The sequence below is a fragment of the Bos grunniens genome, chromosome 15 (assembly GCF_055505025.1).
Source record: "Bos grunniens cultivar Pamir isolate PY7600 chromosome 15, Bosgru_T2T1.0, whole genome shotgun sequence".
Classification (NCBI taxonomy): Eukaryota; Metazoa; Chordata; class Mammalia; order Artiodactyla; family Bovidae; genus Bos; species Bos grunniens.
In genome coordinates, this window is record NC_141179.1 from 3,749,979 (window position 1) to 3,770,397 (window position 20,419).

Consider the following 20,419-nt stretch of genomic DNA (forward strand, 5'->3'; position numbering starts at 1 on the left):
ACAGAATATTGCATAGAGTTCCCTGTGCTATAAAAAGGTTTGTATTAATTATCTATTTTTTGTATAGTTATGTATATGTTAATCTCAGTCTCCTAATTTTCCCTCCCCCCTGCTTGCTTTTGGTAAGCATAAGTTTATTTTCTACATCTGTGACTCTGTTTCTGTTTCATAAAAAAATTTGTTTGTATCACTGTCTTTCAATTCCAAATATTAGTGTTATCACATGATATTTGTATTTCTTATCTGACTTATTTCTGTAGTATGATTTGCAGCAACATGGATGGGCCTAGAACTTCTGACCTTTTAAAAATCTTCAAAGTTGAGCACGTCACAATTTTTCTTTTCTTTCACTAACTGAATCTATCTCTTTTGTGTTATCACAGGATCATTGTACTACATCTTGGCAGTGCTTCTGTGGTCAGTCTTTGTTCAGATATAACAAAAAGAGGAACTCTCACTTTCAGTAAAAATTAAATGTTAGGGAAGCTTAGGCAGTAAAAAAAAAAAAGCATGAAATCAAGACAAGCATTCAGAATTTATTTCCAATAAATATTTAAAAGGAAAGGGAGACAGAGAGGAGATGATATTGCCATTATTAGCACAGTTAAAAAGGAAGCAAAAGTTATTCAGATAATCCTTATCCTGAAACGAAATGGGACTTGTTAGTTTTAAGTCCTTTAAACATTGAGATATCTGAGAGAGAAGAACAAAGAAAACAAGATGTAGGGGACTGAGGAAAGGGAAAACAAAACAAAACAGAGGTGCCAACATAGATCAGAAAATGTTTGGTCATTTCAATTTTTTTCTTCCAAAATGAATAAACATTTCTTCCCAAAGGGTTGGGAGGTTCATTTGCTGACTACAGGGGATTTCCCGACAGTGAACCCGGAAGTTCCGAACAAGAATTTCCCAATCGGTGGTTAGAAGTCCCAGCCCCCTGTACTGAGGAAATGCCCAGTAACTTTCATTTTCGAGACTGTGCTCCTTCAAGGCAGTAGGAAGATACTAAGCTTATTATCTATGGCTGGTGAGTAGGGGTCTTTTTCCTAGCTAGGGGTCAGACACTTGAGTCTTAGAAAACACTTTATTAATTGCTCTGTGACAGACAGAAATATACAAAAGAGAAGTGAGCAGATTCCGTGAAAGTTACATTCTTCCTGTTAGGTCTGTGTAGCTTAAACTGGGAACTCTGCCTCAGAGACTGAAGGAGAGTATGATCTCCAGATAGCCCAGAGCCAGGAAGCAGTTAATTCTGTTTTTACAGCTTCTGATAATCAAAATGAGGGGTGGGAAAAGACAAATACAGTACATTTTTATATGTGAGAAAACTCTGAAAATTCTTAAACACTGTATGATATCTTCTAGGCTTCCTCTTGATTCCATAAAACTCTCTCCATGATCAGATAAGTGAGTCTTTGAATTCCCACCTTCCCTTGCCATCTCCTATATTGAATTATGCTCTTGGTCTTTATTAAGTGACTCCATTTTTTCCTCATTTCTAGCTCTGGTGCTAACTACTCATGCACACTATTTCTTGGACTGTTCTCACAGTTTTTAACTGGTCTCCTTCTCTCCAGAATTTAATCTTCCAATCCATCTTGCATATTGCTTTCAGGTCACATATCTTACACACAGAAGCTGAAGAGTGTAAGAAATGGAGTCTATCTATGCAGCTATTATTCATGCTATTTATGCAGCTAATATTCAAGTACTTTAAATCATTTCTTTGCTTCATTTTCTTCGTTTGAAAAGGAAGAGGTTCAATTAATTCAATGATTTCTAAACTTTACAATACATCTAAATAATCTGTAGACATTAACACATTTAGATTATCCCCCCCAACCTTGAATTACTCAATCATGAATAGGCTGTAATTTATAATATTTTAAAGATCTACAAATGATTCTTATGTATCTGCATTAGGTTTGTCTGCAGATTAGCATTGTTAGGAAAGAAGAGATCATTATCTTTCAGTTCTTATGCTCTAGATATCTAAACTTAGATTTTCTTACTCAGTTAATTGCAATGATCCTTACTACCATTAAAACAAACAAACAAACAAACAAAAATGTCTGAACTTGTCAGGCAGGTTTTCGTACCTTTCAAAATATATTAATATTTATTCACCCTTCCATTAATCTCTCTAAAGCAAGATTTCAGTTTCCTTAAAAAATGTTTATTGCATTCACCCCACTCATACTTTCTTGCTACTGTGTTTCTTTATTTCTTTCATTTTCCCTGTAGGGTAATTATTTCCAGGTTTCTGTCTCATTTCACATGTTTAATTTAAGCTCCTAAAATGTGAGAATTGACTGTTTTCTAGTATCTTCTTAGTGTCTTCTTCAGGATACTAATACAGCATTTGGCTGGGGAGTAGTATTTTAAATTCACGCTCATGGCTGCATCTTTAGCTAGGCAGGATGACTTCACTGGATATTGAATTGGAATCAGGACATCATTAGATAATAGACATGAGAAACTGAAAAAAAAACTAGTAGAGTGATTCAATACACTAATGAGTTTGGTTGCCATTGTTAAATAGTACACAACTATAGGGGAAAAATATGCTACTTTAGGTTGAAACAAGTTTCTCTGGGAGCATATAGCTCTGACACTCCATCTAGTTTGAAGCATTAGGGAGAATTTCCAAAAGGAAATGGCATGTCATTTGAGACCTGAAGATAAAAAGAAAGGAATAAGGAATGTTGGGTGTGAGAAACTGTACATAACTTTCTAGAACCTGAATGAAGAGCAAAGTGTTCAAAATATAATGAGCAAGTTGGGTATGGTAGCAGAGGGTGAGGCTGAACAAGAAAACCTAGATTACATTAAGCTGAGACATTTCACAGTGAAATCTATTCAAATGATCTTTAGAACTTTGACTCTGCTTCATTGTGAAGAACTGATTAGAAAGGTCCAAGAGTAGACTTATCTGATTCTTAGAGTAATTTAAAAAGAAAAGATATTGGCCTGAACTGGAGTACTGAACTATTAGAAAAGGAAAAGCCATCAGATTCTTCAAATACTTAGTACATAAAATCAATACAGTTTGATGTGAGATGGAAAATAAAATACAGATGGTAGAAGAGGTTCAATATCACCAGTTTTTACTGATTTGGTATACTGGACTGTAAGATATCATTTACTAGTATGTATAGGTGATGAAAAATGAACAGTTCAGCTTTTAAAAGTTGAAGTTATGAGTTTGTGGTATACAGAGAAAAAATAACTATATGAGCCTTAATATTGAGATCCATCTTTGGGCTGGTCTATAAATTCAGAAATTATTTATTTGAATAATTAATTTATTATTTAAAGCCAATAACTGAAGCCATGAGTACTTGTAGATAATAAGCGGATGTAATGCCAAAATTATACAAATCTTTAATCGTTTACTGTATTTCTCCTAGTACCACTCATTCAGTCAACATTCAACCTTGTTGAGGGCAGAAATAAATGAAATAGAATCCCAGAAACCCATCAGAGTAAACATCTCATACATTAATTGTATGTTGTTTGTAATTCTTCAAATTCTCTGTTATGACCTGTCTGCTGTACTCTAAGACCAGTGTTACTGTGACTTTTTCTGAGAAGCAGCCTTTTGCGCCCTCACCTGAAGAAATTTGTCCAGTCTTTTCTGAGTCCCTGAATTACTTTCTGTTCTCTTAAATACCTCTTTACCAAGTTCAATCCAGGGTTGGGAAGATCCCCTGGAGAAGGAAAGGCTACCCACTCCAGTGTTCTGGCCTGGAGAATTCCATGTACTATACAGTCTATGGGGTAGCAAAGAGTCAGACACTGGACAAGACTGAGTAACTTTCACTTTCACTTTCCCAAGTACCATGTAAAGTAGTTTGATGATTTAAGAGTTGTGATTCTGGATTCTGAACCTCTGAGTTTTGAATCCCTCTCTGCCCTCTTACTAACATGGCTACTCTTCACACAATTTTGGTCAAATATTTAACTAACTGCTCTGTGCTTGTTTCTTTTACCATATAATATAAATTTTAAAATATTTATTACATGAAATTTTTATTACCTTTGAGAAGATTCATATGAAGCACTTGAGACCAATGGGACTTAATTAATATCAATTGTATTTATTGAAGCTGTGCTATGGTTAAATTTATAGAATATGGCATAAGAACAGAAATGTGATCCAGCATTTTATTTAAATGATCTGTAAAATAGGGAAAGTATTAACCATCTCTTTGGATGATTATGAGTGTCTATTATATTCATATTCATAAATTACTTAGTATACTTGTAAATAATATTTTCTATTGCTTTATACTTATCTTTTAAGAGATGTTAGCTATTATTAAGTGAACAGATTTTAGGAAACTTTTTATTCATGTTTTGTTAATTTCCATGTTTCTTTCTCATAAAAGTTGTCCAATATACATTTATTGAAAGAATACCTGAAGCTAAAATAAACAATGAGGCTGATGCTTCTGGGCCAAAGTTCTTGTTCAATGTCTTGGTGAATTTTTTTAGACTATGTCATTTTGTGTCAAGGTTAGCTTTATTTCTAGATGGACTGTATAACTCTCTTGTAGGTTTAATTAAGGATTGGTGAGATATTCTGTCTTCCTATACACTACATGTTCAAATAATATCTATGGTGTTACAACAAAATATTTAGTAATTTGACTTCTTTATTTCCCGACAAAAATTCAAATTATCCCAGACAGTAATAAATTAACCTGGTGTCAGGCTAATCTATAATATTGAAAGATCAACCACCAGATTGTTTTCAGTTCTGAATATTTTGAGACAAGATCAAGTTGAAGCTTTGTATTTCTAACAGAAGACAAACACAACAAAAACCCACTTAAGATGTTGGAATCTTTGGGCAAAGAACTCATTTCTGGCCTTTTGGATGACTTTGTGGAAAAAAATGTCCTGAAATTGGAGGAAGAGGAGAAGAAAAAAATTTATGATGCCAAACTTCAAGACAAAGCCCGGGTCTTGGTTGATTCTATACGACAGAAAAACCAAGAGGCAGGTCAAGTCTTTGTTCAAACTTTCCTAAACATAGACAAAAATTCCACCAGTATAAAAGGTAAGACTGAAATTCTTTACAAAGGATATCTTAATTTTTTTAGAATCTACTTGACTCTAAGGCTGTTCCACTGTCGTTTATAGTTCCCTCATCCTCCTATTACTAATGTATAATTTTCATTAAATCTATCATTGCCCTTTTAGAGGCCACTTTGTCACTTGTGGGAGGGCGTCCAATTTCCAATTAGCTGGGAAGCTGAGTCTTCTGTTTAGGTTGTTCATTGAGATAGCTACAGAGACTTTATAATAAGGAATATCTGAACCTGAACTTAGGTTTCTGTCACTTTGGACACTATGTGTCTTCATTCAAGTTTCTTATCCTTCATAAACATCAATATGAGCATCTGTGAAATGGGAAGAATTTCACTAACCTTGTCACAGATTTTGTAAGGCCAGGAACATAATGGCAGGTATGGGCTGACAATTCCTAATATTTTAGCTCCCATCTGGAATTCTCCTCTGAGCTCCAGATATGATTAGCTCTAGCTTCATATTCAACATTTCCACTTGACTGCTCCATGGACTTCACAAGCTAAGATACAAAAAATGAAATACTTAATTCTCCCCATCAAATCTGTTCCACTTCCATCCCCTATCTCATTAAATAAGACTACAATCCACTGAGTTTCTTAATCCAGCTCACTTTTTTTTTTTTCACCAATGAATAATAGCTCCTAGCAGAGTACCAAGGATATACCATATATATAAAGCATATTATAAGGCATATAATAAAAGTTGGATTCATCCATGTAATAAATAGTAATTATCATAATTATTCTCTAGCTTATAATGTTTATACCTTTACAAGGCTTATGTATTCCTGTGAGTATACAAAATAGGAGAATGTCTATAAAGTGTCCAATATCTTAACCTCTTTCAAAACTTCACTTTAATTGAATTCTAAATATCGCTAGAGTCTAAACATCCTCAGGTCCAAGTTCACCAGTGATGGACTCAATTTGGTATAATTTAACCTGAAATTCCAGCCCAGAATACTGGAGCTTATCAATAATATCAAGATGTAATAAATGAAATGCCACACAATTGTAGAGACCTCACTAGAGAAACTAAGTATTTTTAATAAGCCCTTCCCTGGTGGCTCAGAGGTTAAAGTGTCTGCCTGCAATGCGGGAGACCTGGGTTCTATCCCTGGGTTGGGAAGATCCCCTGGAGATGGAAATGGCAACCCACTCCAGTATTCTTGCCTGGAGAATTCCATTGACGGAAGAGCCTGGTGGGCTACAGTCCACCTGGTCGCAAAGAGTTGGACGTGACTGAGCGACCTAACTTAACTTTTCACTGTGTAGAAGGGATGCTACCACCAGCAGGAAGTACATACTATTCTAATAGATATCCAAGATGTTATCATTAATATTTAAGTTGGTCCTTGTGCAAGTTTATTATTTTCTCTTAAACTGGGATGGGATAAAAATGATTTGGATTTAGAAACAAAATCAGAGAGCAGACTTGTAATTTCCAAGGGGGAGAGGTGTGGGAGAAGGATTGACTGGGATTTTGGGGTTAAGTAGATACAAACCATTACATATAGAATGGATAAACAAGGACCTACTGTATAGCACAGGGAACTATACTCAAATCCTGTAATAAGCCAGGATGGAAAAGAATAGAAAATATAAGATAAAATAAGGCAACACAAAATCAGAGATAATTCAACAAATAGGAATCAGAGTTGAAATAATGGGAACTTCAAAATGATTTTAGCAATCCCAGAAACAAGAATGAATCTTAAATTGAAATAACCTGTCAGCAGAATCCGTGGCAGGCAGGAGGCAGGTGCAGACCCTTTCATGAAGTATCCAGTCATCCCCTGAGTTCTATCTGTACATGGAACCTCCAGAAGAGTCCTAGGACACCTAGAGTACCCTGGTCTAGGAGATCAGGAAGCTGAGTAAGTTGGGCAATTAGAATGTGCAATATTAGAATATTAGGCCTTTGGGGCATAGAGGGTTCTTAGCATAGTATTGAGGAAATGGGTTGGGAGATAAGAAGAATCCAAGCTATTTGTTTTAACAAATAGGTCTATACTTGCCTCCTGTCTGCCACAGACTCTTCTGAGAGGATATGTTATTTCAGTTGAAGATTTGTTCTGGATCCTGCAATTGCTAAAATTATCTTGAAGTTCCCATTACTTCAATTCTGATTTCCATTTGTTGAATTATCTCCTATTTTGTTTTATTTTATTTTATCTTAATCTGCCTGCAATGCAGGAGACCTGGGTTTGATCCCTGGATCAGGAAGATCCCCTGGAGAAGAGAATGGCTACCTACTCTAATTTTCTTTTCTGGAGAATTCCATGGACAGAGGAGCCTTGTGGGCTACAGTCCATGGGGTAGTAAAGAGTTGGACACAACTGAGTGACACTTTCACTTTCATACAGACTATGTACCAGGAACTGCTATTTAGTCAGGAAGATAATTATTCAAATTCTTTTTTTTTTTTTTTTCAAATTCTTAACTTGCCAAGGGAGATGGCTTGTCTTATCTAGTATCAGTATCTTTATTTTTGTTTCAGTTTAAGAGATTTCCTCAGCACACCATTAGATAACAGATAAAACTGAGATATTAAAATTTTTTATCTAAACTCCTAATTTTTTTTTCTTTTTCTTTTTTTTTTTTGCTGTTCTGTCAGGCCCATGGGCTTTGGACAGCAGGCTACACTATATTTATTACACTGTATTGAAATGATTCATGCTAATTTTACTATTAGATATAAGAAAGTCTAATTTTCAGTTTTATTTGTAAATGCTGCCTCTATATGTAGACACATAATGGCCATTAGGAGATAACATTTGTTGAATTTGAGAGTACACCAAACCTGTAAGTTACCTGAAAACAGGAGACTTTCAATGACAAAACATGCCTTCTGACCAGAGACTATCCCAGGACCCCAGACATCTTCACATTGGCAGAATCTTCTGAAATAGGTAGATATGTTCACATAATCTATGAAAATAAATGTTCAGAGAGTTTGGTACCCTTTGCTTCCTCTCCAGAGCTTAGATTTTTAGCATACTTTTTAGAAAGACATTTTAAAAAACAGTATTTAAAAAGTAATGGAAAAAATAAATGAAATAATTATAGAAGATGATATTGGCTTTCTAATGTATATCAAATTAATAAGAAAAAAATTGATTAGTTCATGTATATGAACATAGAGGTTTATTCCTTTCATAGACAAAAACCTTGTTATATTAGTTCTTGATAAATTTCTCTTCGGGTTTTTGCTTATGAGGACACTCTTCCTTCCCTCTCAAAGGAAGGGCTTTGGACTTTCCCAGTCTCTTGCACAATCTTAGTCAAATGAGGCCAACCAGTTTCCGAAAATATTACATTTCTCAAAGGATTAAGGCAGAATGAGTCAGAAACAATCATTTCCAAGAGGGAGAAGTTATTTACTCTATATGAGTTGAAAACCTAGTGCTGGTTATTCAGCATTTGGAGGCAGACATTCAGAGTATGTAGAATGTAGAATCTCTGACAAATTTGTCCTTTTGACACTGGGTACAGTACTATGGTTAATAGACAGCATTTCTCTTTTAAATAGTTGAATTCACAGCTTGATGAGGAATCCTTGAGGCTCACTTTCTCTGGAAAGGTTAAGAACTCATGCTGAGGTTGAAAAAAAAATACCTGGGTGATACAAGATTCAAGATTCCTTTAAGTATTTGGGGGTGTATGTGTCTGTATTTGTTGTGTGAATTAGGAATGGACTTGGGATATCGGACTTAGCTTTTATGTGCATAAATTGTGTCTAGTAACACATTAAAATGATAAAATTTTGATATATTATGTTAATTTTTAAATTAATTGATACTATATTTATTTAATGTGGGCATTAGAAAATTTAAAATTGCACATGTGATTCAATTATATTTATAATAGATAATACTGATGAATATTTAGTCAATGTGCTCTTGCTCAGACAACAGAAAGTCCACATAGATAATTAATACCTTAGAATAAAACTATTTGAAAAATAAAATTGTTTTGTTCAGTAAGAAACAAAGTTATTTGATCCCAAATCATCAAGGTTATTTTTTTCACAATATCAGAATATGTTATTGCATTTGTTAGTAGCTCTGCTTTTACTACCAAGTATTTCTCCTTTCTTTCCCAGTGATAATACATCTATCTCCTATCACCAAATGTGTTAAAATCTTTTCCCCAGACTGTCCCCTCTCTGTCAGTCTTCTTTGGTGATAACTGGGTCACAAGGACATATATTACCAATTATATCATGTGATGTATCCTGCAGCTCCTGAGGAAACTGTGGCTGGACCAGATGAGTCAGTGGGATCTGCAGCTACCCTCAAGCTTTGCCCTCATGAAGAATTCCTGAAACTGTGTAAAGAAAGGGCTGGAGAGGTGCTGTGTTCTGTACATGAAAGGGAGGAAGAGAAGCAACTGCTTTCACTAAATACATAATTTCTTAAAGCGCTAGTTACAGAACAGCAGGGTGGGGACAGTGGTAATTTTGTTTATAAATACTTTGAGCAGGAGGAAATCACATGGCCTCACACAAATTCCAGTTCTCTTTCCCTATGATAAAATATGTCTGTCATTTTTTCATTTATTTGTTGTCAAATATATTTGGGATTTATTAGAATTTTAGCTGTAGTCACAGAATCAAAATATTTATGAAATAACGTGACTGAGTAATAATTGGTTGCATTCTAGTTAAAAAAAATGTTAACATCTGCAAAACATAATAAATTAGTATTAAAAATAGTAACAAAATAATGTTACCTAAGGCAAATAATCTTTGGTGTATTTATTTTTAGCTGGAGCCAATGGCAAATATCTCCTAGTTTTTACAAAATTTGACCTGAATCTTGAACATTTAGAAAGATTTGACTAGGTGTAGAAGAAAGACGAGAAGGAGAGGGTAGGAGTTGTTCTAGTCTCCTCAAGATTCTTGAGTAAACATTACAAATATGTTTGGATCCTGTTCTGGGCTTTTGAAAGACAATTCACTTCCTATTTGTACTTTTTTCTATTGTCAATTTAATCCATTAAGTAAGAAAGAGGAAGGACAGTGTCTTCTGGTATAGGATAGGAGAGGAGACAACTATGCAAGCCCTTAATAGCAACAGTGATTGGTATATGAAGGTTTAAGAGAGATTTAGGTAAATCAAACTCATTGCATATCAATTTTCTGTAGATCTATCCAATCAAGGAGAGAAAGGACCGCACTCGTCTGGCTCTCATCATATGCAACACAGAGTTTGATCATCTGCCTCCCAGGAATGGGGCTGCCCTTGACATCCTTGGAATGAAGCAGCTGCTTGAGGGTCTTGGCTACACTGTGGAAGTGGAAGAGAAACTCACAGCCAGGGTAAGGGTCCCTCACCTACCCTGACACACACATATTCAACACATATCCAATACATATGGATCCTCCTACTAGCAAGGGAACTTTACAATACAAGCAAATGCTTTAATAATCATAGGTCTCATTTATGTGCATGTGTGTGTCTAAGTGTGTGAATGTGTGTTGTAAAGTAAATATTAAGACAGGTGAAATCTGTGTCTCTTTAGAGTTTCAAATATCCTTAATTCCATAAAACCTGACAAAAAAACTGATGGGCATGTATACCCACACAATTCTGAAGTGTGAAGGTTGAGATTCAGCCCTAGTATTTCCCAGAAAATTCTAGAGTAAAGAATGCTAGCAGGAGTGAACTGCTATTTACAGCATTCACATAAATGCTGAATCCTGACTCTGGCAAAGGCTATACTGGCATGGGGGATGGGTCAGTAAATGAGACAGAAGGTTCCCAGCTCACACTGATGTAGGTTAACTTGCTGGGTGGTAGGGAATGATCAAACCATAAGCAAAACAGAACATTTCAGAAATTTGATGTATCTGTATGTCTTTGAGATTGAAAAGAAAGTGAAAAGGAAAAAAAGGAAACAAAATAATACATTGGTGAATGGGGAGTAATAATGTTTGATTGTTTTATTGATAACATAATAATAAGTAATAATGTTTCCATCTTGACCAAGAAAAACATCTGTGAAGAGATAATATGCTGTTGGACACATGACTATCAGAGACAAGATAGCTCTAGAAAGATGTGAATTAAATATATTCCAAGAAGGCATGACTACAAGTGAAAAGTCTGAACTGAATTTGAAACTGTTACATGAAAAGTAGGAAAAGATCAGTGTAACCAGAGGAGGAGGAAGAATGTCAGAAGGAGAAGTATGCTCATGTCAGAAGTTTTATTTTATTCTAAGTATGATGGGGAGTGTTTTAGAAGGAAAATGGTTTGATACATTTATTATTCAAGTTTCTTATTAAGTAGTGAGAGAAAGGAAAGAGTTGAAAGGGAAAGTATATAGTGACAATAAACAAATGTAAAATGTATTAAGAGGACAGGTTATATCAGGACCAAAATTTGAATCTACTGATCCATTATAGAAACAAAAATAAAATTATCATTGAGTATCCACTATGTAAAGGTACTGTGACTGAAATGTTGCAGACCTTTCTTATACTGATCATAAAAAATAGGAGGTCAGTTTAATTTTAATGCTTGTCCCATTGAAATAAGACTTTGTGGTCTTTTCAGGACATGGAATCAGTGCTGTGGAAATTTGCTGCACGTGAAGAGCACAAATCCTCAGACAGTACATTCTTGGTGTTCATGTCTCATGGCATCCTGGATGGGATCTGCGGGACTATGCACAGTGAGGAAGAACCAGATGTGCTACCTTATGATACCATCTTCCGGACATTCAACAACCGTAATTGCCTCAGTCTAAAGGACAAACCTAAAGTCATCATTGTCCAGGCCTGCAGAGGTGGTGAGTTGTGAGATGAAAATCCAAAGTTCATAAAGATCATAAAGGTGTTTGTAGTGCATGTTTTATTTCTAGGGGAAATAATCTTAAACTAAATTGAATTATTAGGAAATTCCATTTAGGGGGCTGATCTCATGAGACTTGTTAGATGATAAATTTCTGATAAATTAACTGAAAAATTCAATTTAAAGTAAGTGATTAAGGAGATCACTAGAATCCTCAAAAAATTAGACATAAATATTCTAACCTTGGAATGAAATCATTTAAATGATTGCTTTGCTTGTAAATTTTTACAGACATTTTGATGTTCTCTGGCTTGAGAGGAACTTCATTTGAAAGTTGGGATATTAATAATAGCAATACATTTTCCTTTTTTTCCTCATAGATTATTGAAATGGAAATGACTTGGGAGATGAGGGAACTTGGGATTTCAGGGAAATGCTTTTGTTTCCTTCTTCTTCTTTTTTTTTGACTCCCAATTGCCATTTTAACTTTTAGAGCAGTTTTTAAAGTTGAAAAGTAGAAATAATTTAGCTATAAAATGATAAATATGCTCTGAGATTATGCAGATAAGGCTTTAACTCCTTTGTTACTCTCAGCAAATGTATTCCTCCAGTTTTACCATGTTTTTACTATTAATTGGCACATTGCTCAATGACATAAGAAAAAGACAGTGTTGGGTGGAGATGCACTCACTTGTGTGTATTTGTGTGTGTACTTCTGTGTATAATACTAGTTAGAATAAACATTGTAAAATAATGAGGTAATTGCAATAGTCACACTGAGGGAGACAGTGTGAAGAAAGTTGATGTCTCTACAGCAAATCGTGGGGAATTGTGGGTCAGTGACTCTCCACCAGCCTTGGCAGACAGCTTTTCACAGTCATCCGAGAACCTGGAAGAGGATGCTGTTTACAAGACCCATGTAGAGAAGGACTTCATTGCTTTCTGTTCCTCAACTCCACGTATGTATCTTTCAGTTGCAGACAGGGATTTGTGGGTCTAAGGCTATCTCTGAATGATTCCTAAAAAAAAAAAAAAAAAGAGTAAGAATGATTTGATACAAATTTTGAATACTGTCAAATGTTTTACTTTTTCTTCACTTTTAAAAATTTATTTTTATTATCTGTTGTACTTTATAGCCAAAAGTATCATAACCATTAGAACAACCTAATACAAAATAATCCCTTTACTATCACACTGGTTACAAACAGATTATTGATTCAGTTTTCTATTAAATTCGTGTAACATTTTGAGTATAGTGTTTTTGGGATCTAAGGACTGACTGCCCTTTCTGAAAAACTATCAACTCCAACTCATGTTATCTATTATTTCTCATCTGGTGCTTCTTAGAACAGCACCATAAACATGCACTAGCAAGTAGGTGCATATCCTTTTAGAGGAAGAAGCAAATGATAAAATGGGGCTTATTACTAGTAAGAGAAGAGCGTTTATTTCTTCAAATCTACATAATCATCTTGAGAGGCCTTGTATCTGAGCATTTCTAACTTGAAGATTTTAATCATTCATCACTTTATTGAGGCATAATTAACATACAAAAAGCTGTACATGTTTAATGTATATAGTTTAATGAGTTAGGAGATAAGTATATACCACTATCTATACCACTATCTGTTACCACTATCTATACCAAAAACATATTCCTCCCTTCCAAAAGTTTCATTAGATCTATTGATTTATTTAGGAGAAGGCAATGGCAACCCACTCCAGTACTCTTGCCTGGAAAATCCCATGGATGGAGGAGCCTGGTAGGCTGCAGTCCATGGGGTCGCTAAGAGTCGGGCATGACAGAGTGACTTCACTTTCACTTTTCACTTTCATGCATTGGAGAAAGAAATGGCAACCCACTCCAGTGTTCTTGCCTGGAGAATCCCAGGGATGGGGCAGCCTGGTGGGCTGCCGTCTATGGGGTCACACAGAGTCAGACACGACTGAAGTGACTTAGCAGCAGCAGCAGCATTCATTTATTTTGTTCACTATATTGTGAAAGACATCATGATTTATAATCTGTAAACAACCACCTGTATGAATATGGAGAAATTCTTCCTTCTGAACCTGTATTCCTTCCTCTGTAAAATAGGATAATTACAATCATCTCTCAAGCCTCTTTTCAAAGCCAAGTGGATAAACATAAACACATAGTAGAGAGTCAGTCTCCAAAAGACAATGCAATCTCTATGAAATGAACTTAAGTTGTGATAATCTGCTTCTTTAGTTGAACTTCTTTTGGAAAATGAGTTAATGGAAGGTTGTAAGTTCTTCTCCTAAATATGTCAGGATAATTCCCAAGATACATTTTTGTTTTAAAAGACAAAAAAAAAAAAAAGTAAGAAAAAAAAAATTATGAACACCACAGCCCAAGGCTTACCACTTCTTATCATCATAGATAATGTGTCCTGGAGAGACATAAAAAAAGGTTCTCTCTTCATTACACGACTCATCACATGCTTCCAAAAATATGCTTGGTGCTGTCATCTTGAGGAAGTATTTAGGAAGGTAAGTTCATCTTTTCTAATCATTAATTCGTTAAGGAAAACTTAAATATTATTTGCCTTTCAAGTGACAATAAAAGATTTTTTCAGGCACACAAAAGTAGAGTAGCACTTGGTTTCTGTAATTCATGTATTTAATATACAATTTACAAAAAGACTGCATTAATGCACCACAGAAGAACAAAATGCTACAAAATATGAGCTTGTATCTTATGGGCTATAAGTTTCTTATAATTCAAAGAATGGAAAGTATATTGGATTAATTTTCACTGCTTCATTTAAATATATATATTATATATATAATATATATGTAGTATATATATATATATGGTGGTTTACTTAGTAATGGGTTATATCTTTGTGACACAGGTGTAAGTGAGACTCATGTGATATAAGGCTACCTAGAACTTACATTCTTATGAGAGAGATGGGCATTAAAAAATATTTCAACAAACACAGTGTAATGCAAGTGTGATAGGATCCATGAGGAGAAGGTCCTAGGAAATGTGAACACCTTGCAAAGAATATCAATGACTTAGTGACTGAACAGTAAGGACATTTGAAAGAGAACAGAGGTGAAAAAAATTATTTGAATATAGTGGTCCAAAAGGGAACGCTTGATTCTCATTCCCCAACTCAGGACATTCCCTATTTCCTCCCTCCTTCCTAGTTTATTTTTCTCCATAACTCTTACCACCACCCAAATAATATATATTTGTTTGTTTGCTATCTTCATTTACTTACTTGAATGCAAGCTCATGAAACCTGGGATTTATTGAATACTCAACATGCTAGCAGGTAGGAATTAATAGTCATTGAAGAAATAAATGCATGAGTGTGTGAATAAATGTTCCTCTTTTTTCAGTAAGAAAGTTATTGGTACAAACATGGAAAACTGTGGTTGTTTTTAAACTAAAACCGTAGAGAATAATAATACTTCTGTAGGAAAAAAAAAAAGAATATACCTTTCATGAATTGGAGAAAATTGTAACATAAAATGAGTCAGGGTCTCAGTGAATAAGAACATAGGAAGTTAAGTCCTATTGAAAGAATAAGATTTAAACAGTACATTTTCAAGGGAATTCCTTAGAAAAGATTAGAAATAGTGGATCTAAGTAAGTAGGATTTCACTGATAAATCTATGGGGGAAAAAAAAAAAGGCCCAAATATCAACTTAGTGTTCAGACTGTGAATCTTGCTCATCATTCAGACCTTAAGGACAAAACCCTGCAATATTAAATTGAAGAGTTAGACTTATTGGAGGTAGAAGATAGAGGATCTCTGAGCTTCAGTTCTCATGAAAAAAACACCAAGGGATAATTAATCATCAAATCTATAGATCAGAAATGGAAAGTAGAGAAAATGAAATTTGAAAATACTTAGTTTAGGCATAGGGCTTCCTTGATGGTTCAGAGGGTAAAGAATCTGCTTGCAATGCAGGAGACCCAGGTTCCATCCCTGGGTCAGGAAGATCCCCTGGAGAAGGGAATAGCACTTATCACATTCTCCCTTAGCAAATTCCATGGACAAAAATTTTGTGGGGCCACCAAGAGTCTGACATGACTGAGAGACTTAGGTATGTATTTTGAGATAAAGAGACTATTCTGACATTGGGTGTCATATCTAAGAGGTAGAATAGCAGCAACAAGGAGTTAAAATATCCAAGGGCTTGGTTCCATCAATCCTAGGAGCACCCTTCATTCAAAAAAAATCTTTGGCTTATTTTGCAAAACATTTTCTGAGATGCATAAGAGATATGTATCATCTAGAATCTCTTTTTGTTTTTAGGTACAACAATCATTTGAAAAACCAAATGTTAAAGCCCAGATGCCCACTGTTGAACGACTCTCTATGACAAGATATTTCTACCTCTTTCCTGGCAACTGAAAATAGTAAGTGTCAAGAGATGTTGTTGGCAGGCAAAAGAAATAGGAGAATGATATTAATAGTGAGGACCAAAGACAGCTCATTGCTTTAGTTGTCAATTAGTAAGTTGGTATTCCTTGTTGATATAATTTGGTAATATGTTGTTATTTGCTTACTCTCTATATATGCATTTGGGTCCTCCTCTCATAGACAACAAAAAGAGTCCAAAATCCAGTATTGGGTGCAATCACAAAAATGATAGAATGATCTATATATGCTTCCAAGGCAAACAATTCAATATCACAGTAATCCAAGTCTATGCTCCAATCACTAATGCCAAAGAAGCTGAAGTTGAAGTGTTAGTTAGTTAACACTTCTAGAACTAACACACGAAAAAAAGATGTCATTTTCATCAGAGGGGACTGGAATGCAAAAGTAGGGAGTCAAGAGATCCCTGGAGTAACAGGCAAGTTTGACCTTGGAGCACAAAATGAAGCAGGGTAAAGGCTAACAGAGTTTTGCCAAGAGAATGCACTGGTCATAGAAAACACCCTCTTCTAGCAACACAAGAGACTCTACATGTGGACATCACCAGATGGTCAATACCAAAATCAGATTGATTATATTCGTTGCAGCCAAAGATGGAGAAGCTCTATACAGTCAGCAAAAACAAGACTAGGAGTTGACTGTACCTCAGATCATGAGCCTCTTATTGCAAAATTCAGAGTTAAACTGAAGAAATTAGGGAAAACCACTATATAAATGGTATATATGTTCATGGATTGGAAGAATAAATATAGTGAAAATGAGCATACTACCTGAAGCAATCTACAGATTCAATGCAATCCATATCAAGCTACAGAAATAGAACAAATGATGTCACAGTTTGTATGGTAACACCAAAAAACCTCAAGTAGCCAAAGTAATCTTGAGAAAGAAGAATGGAACTGGAGGAATCAATCTGCCTGACTTCATACTATACTACAAAGCTACAGGTATCAAGACAGTATGGTACTGGCACGAAGTCAGAAATATAGATCAATAGAACAAAATAGAAATCCCACAGATAAGTCCACTCATCTGTGAAGACCTTATCTTTGATAAAGGAGGCAAAAATATACAATTGAGAAAAGACAATCTCTTTAACAAGTGGTGCTGGGAAAACTGACCAACCATATGTAAAAGAATGAAACTAGGACACTTGCTAACACCATACATAAAAATAAACTCAAAATGGATTGAAGATCTAGAGGTAAGACTGGAAACTATAAAACTCTTAGAGGAAAACATAGGCGAACACTCTCTGATATAAATCACATCAAGATCCTCTATGATTCACCTCCAAGAGTAATGGAAATAAAAATAAACAAATGGGACCTAAATAAACTTAAAATTTTTGCACAATAAAGGAATGAATAAGCAAGGTGAAAAGGCAGCCATCAGAGTGGGAGAAAATAATAGCAAATGAAGCAACTGACAAAGAAATAACCTCCAAAATATACAAGCAGCTCATGAAGCTATATACCAGAAAAATAAATGACCCAATCAAAAAATATGCCAAAGAATTAAACAGACATCTCCCCAAAGAAGCCATACAGATAGATAAAAAACACATGAAAAGATGCTCAACATCACTCATTATCAGAGAAATGCAAATCTAAACCACAATGAGGTATCATCTTGTGCCAGTCAGAATGGTCATCATCAAAAGGCTACAAACAATAAATGCTGGAGAGGGTGCGGAGAAAAGGGAACCCTCTTACACTGTTAGTGGGAATGCAAACTAGTACAGCCACTATGGAGAACAGTGTTGATATTCCTTAAAAAAACTGGAAATAGAAGTGCCATGTGACTCAGCAATCCCACTGCTGGGTTTACACGGCAAGGAAATCAGAATTGAAAGAGACATGCACCCCAATGTTCATCACAGCACTGTTTATAGTAGCCAGGACATGGAAGCAACCTAGATGTCCATCAGCAGACAAATGGATAAGCAAGTTGTGGTACATGTGCAAATGGAATATTACTCAGCTATAAAAAAGGACACATTTGAGTCAGTTCTAATGAGGTGGATGAAACTGGATCCTATTATACAGAATGAAGTAAGTCAGAAAAAGAAACACCAATACAGTGTGTTAATGCAGATAAATGGAATTATAAATATGGTAATGATGACCCTAAATGCAAACAGCAAAAGAGACACAGTTGTAAAGAACAGATATTTGGCCTCTGTGGGAAAAGGCAAGGGTGGGATGATAAGAGAGAATAGCATTGAGACATGCACATTACCATAGGTAAAAAGGATGACCAATGTAACTTTAATACATGAAGCAGAACACTCAAAGCTCATGCTCTGGGACAACTCTGGGGTGGGGTGGGGAGGTAAGTGAGAGGATGGTTCAGGATTGGGGGACACTTGTACACCTGTCGCTGATTCATCTCAATGTATGGCAAAAACCACCACAATATCGCAAAATAAATAGCCTCCAATTAAAATAAATAAATAAAGTTTTAAAAAGCTTATATTTTATTGTAAACTTCATCTCAATGCTAGAAATATTTACCTACCATCTTCTACTCCTGGTTTCTGACATTCTGGTTACATAAATCCATGGATACTTCAGCAGAATAACTTTTAGTTTCTAATTAGCCTTTAGGAACCACATTTGGGGATTGAATTATTTATTTGACTAATATTTATCAAGCACTTACTATGTTCCAAGTTCTATTATAGATGCTTAGAATATACCAGTGAACAAGATAAATGGGATCCTTGTTCTCAGAAAGCTCATACTCTAGTGAGTGGAGACAGACTCTAAATACACAAGCAAGTAGATATATGTCAGAGAGTGATATGAGCTAAGGGAAAATAAATAAATAAAAAAGGCTAAAAAGACATAAAAAGATAGATCCTGTACTGTTATAGATAGGTCACTTTGAAAAGGCTGGTTTGGAGTGATGAAATGATTTGAAATCAGAACGAATAGAGTAGGGGATGAACCTCATGGTTCTATGTGGAAAATGCGTCCCAACAGCAGAAACAGGAAGCAAGCTCCTGAGGCAGATATGTGCTTAAGCTGGTTAGATGCTGCAAAAAGACAGCTGGCTAGAGAACGTGAGTGGGAGAAATGGCAGAGTGAAATTCAGGAAAATGGTAAAATCTCACTCAGACTTTACAAAGATCACTCTGATTGCTTATTGCTAAATAGCTACAAAGGTCACCAACAGAAAGTAGGGGAAATAGCAAAAGCATATGGAAGAAAATAAGAAAAAGAATCACAGTAAGAATTCAATTGAAGGCTTCCAGGGATTACTATATTGATTTTCTGTTCTTTTTCTCTTTTCCAGAAAATCACAGGAAATTCAACCATTTATCAGCTTCAAGAAGCATTTTTATCAGCACAGCATCCATGTTTAATCTTTTGTCTTTCAATTAAAGTGAAAACATATGAACTGTTCTTTGGGGTCCTCTAAGAAAGAATAGAATTTCAATTAAAACAATGAATGGATGGAAATAAAGTAGAAGAAGAAAACTGGATTTTCTTGTTATATTGCATATAATGCCTGCACTTTACTGAGTGAAGAGAACTAGTCATGACTTGCCCTCAGCAGCAGGGTGAAAGGAGATGGTGCACATCTGGAGACAAGGACCAAAAACTGGGTCACCTGCTCCTTTGATCACTCATCAAACCTTGCAACTAGAATGATTTGGAAGAATATTTCTAATTTATTATTTAACCAACATCATAGGTCAAGTTCAATTTTTTTTCAGAAAGTTGTTATGGTACCTATGTATCTTTCTTCTTATCCATAAATAAATTTGCTTTCTTGTTGATGATTTTTCATTCCAGATTTCCAAGCTTCAGGAAAATTTTGTTATTTAGCAAACACTTGGTAATTGTCTAAAATAAATTGGGCCTTTGATTTAAGATGGTATAATTGGGTGTGCTTGTATAGAAAGACAGACATTATTAGATACAGAACATCCAAGAGTGTGGGAAATGTCAGCAATGGGAAAGAAAATGTTAAATTTTCTGGAAAGTGAATGTCAGTAGAGGAATTTTAGCAACATGGCCATCTGAGCCACTGACTAAGGAGATGTACCACTTCAATTACATACATGCAGAATGCTGAATAGATATATCAGGAC

The 20,419-nt window shown here is 35.1% G+C and overlaps 1 protein-coding gene across 3 annotated transcripts; it reads left to right on the forward strand.

The window, feature by feature from the left end:
• The first annotated feature begins 966 nt into the window (after positions 1–966).
• LOC147357261 (caspase-13) lies at positions 967–20,198 on the forward strand. 3 transcript variants are annotated; one of them, XM_086338250.1, is made up of 9 exons: positions 967–1,027; positions 4,811–5,065; positions 9,340–9,449; positions 10,246–10,419; positions 11,660–11,894; positions 12,712–12,855; positions 14,298–14,407; positions 16,192–16,295; positions 19,618–20,198. In XM_086338250.1, the coding sequence occupies exons 1-8, from the start codon at positions 1,021–1,023 to the stop codon at positions 16,288–16,290; spliced, it is 1,134 nt and encodes a 377-aa protein (XP_086194376.1). In that variant the 5' UTR covers positions 967–1,020; the 3' UTR covers positions 16,291–16,295; positions 19,618–20,198. The 3 variants fall into 3 exon arrangements, with proteins under 3 accessions (XP_086194376.1, XP_086194377.1, XP_086194378.1); XM_086338251.1 differs by having other exon boundaries at positions 4,814–5,065; XM_086338252.1 differs by lacking the exon at positions 4,811–5,065.
• The last annotated feature ends 221 nt before the right edge of the window (positions 20,199–20,419 follow it).

What these genes read in the sequence shown, in the direction of transcription:
- LOC147357261 (XM_086338250.1), top strand. An exon ending in GTAAAGAAAGGGCTGGAGAG is followed by an intron (nt 9,450 to 10,245) that starts GTGCTGTGTTCT and finishes AATTTTCTGTAG; the next exon opens with ATCTATCCAATCAAGGAGAG. An exon ending in TTTCTGTTCCTCAACTCCAC is followed by an intron (nt 12,856 to 14,297) that starts GTATGTATCTTT and finishes TTATCATCATAG; the next exon opens with ATAATGTGTCCTGGAGAGAC.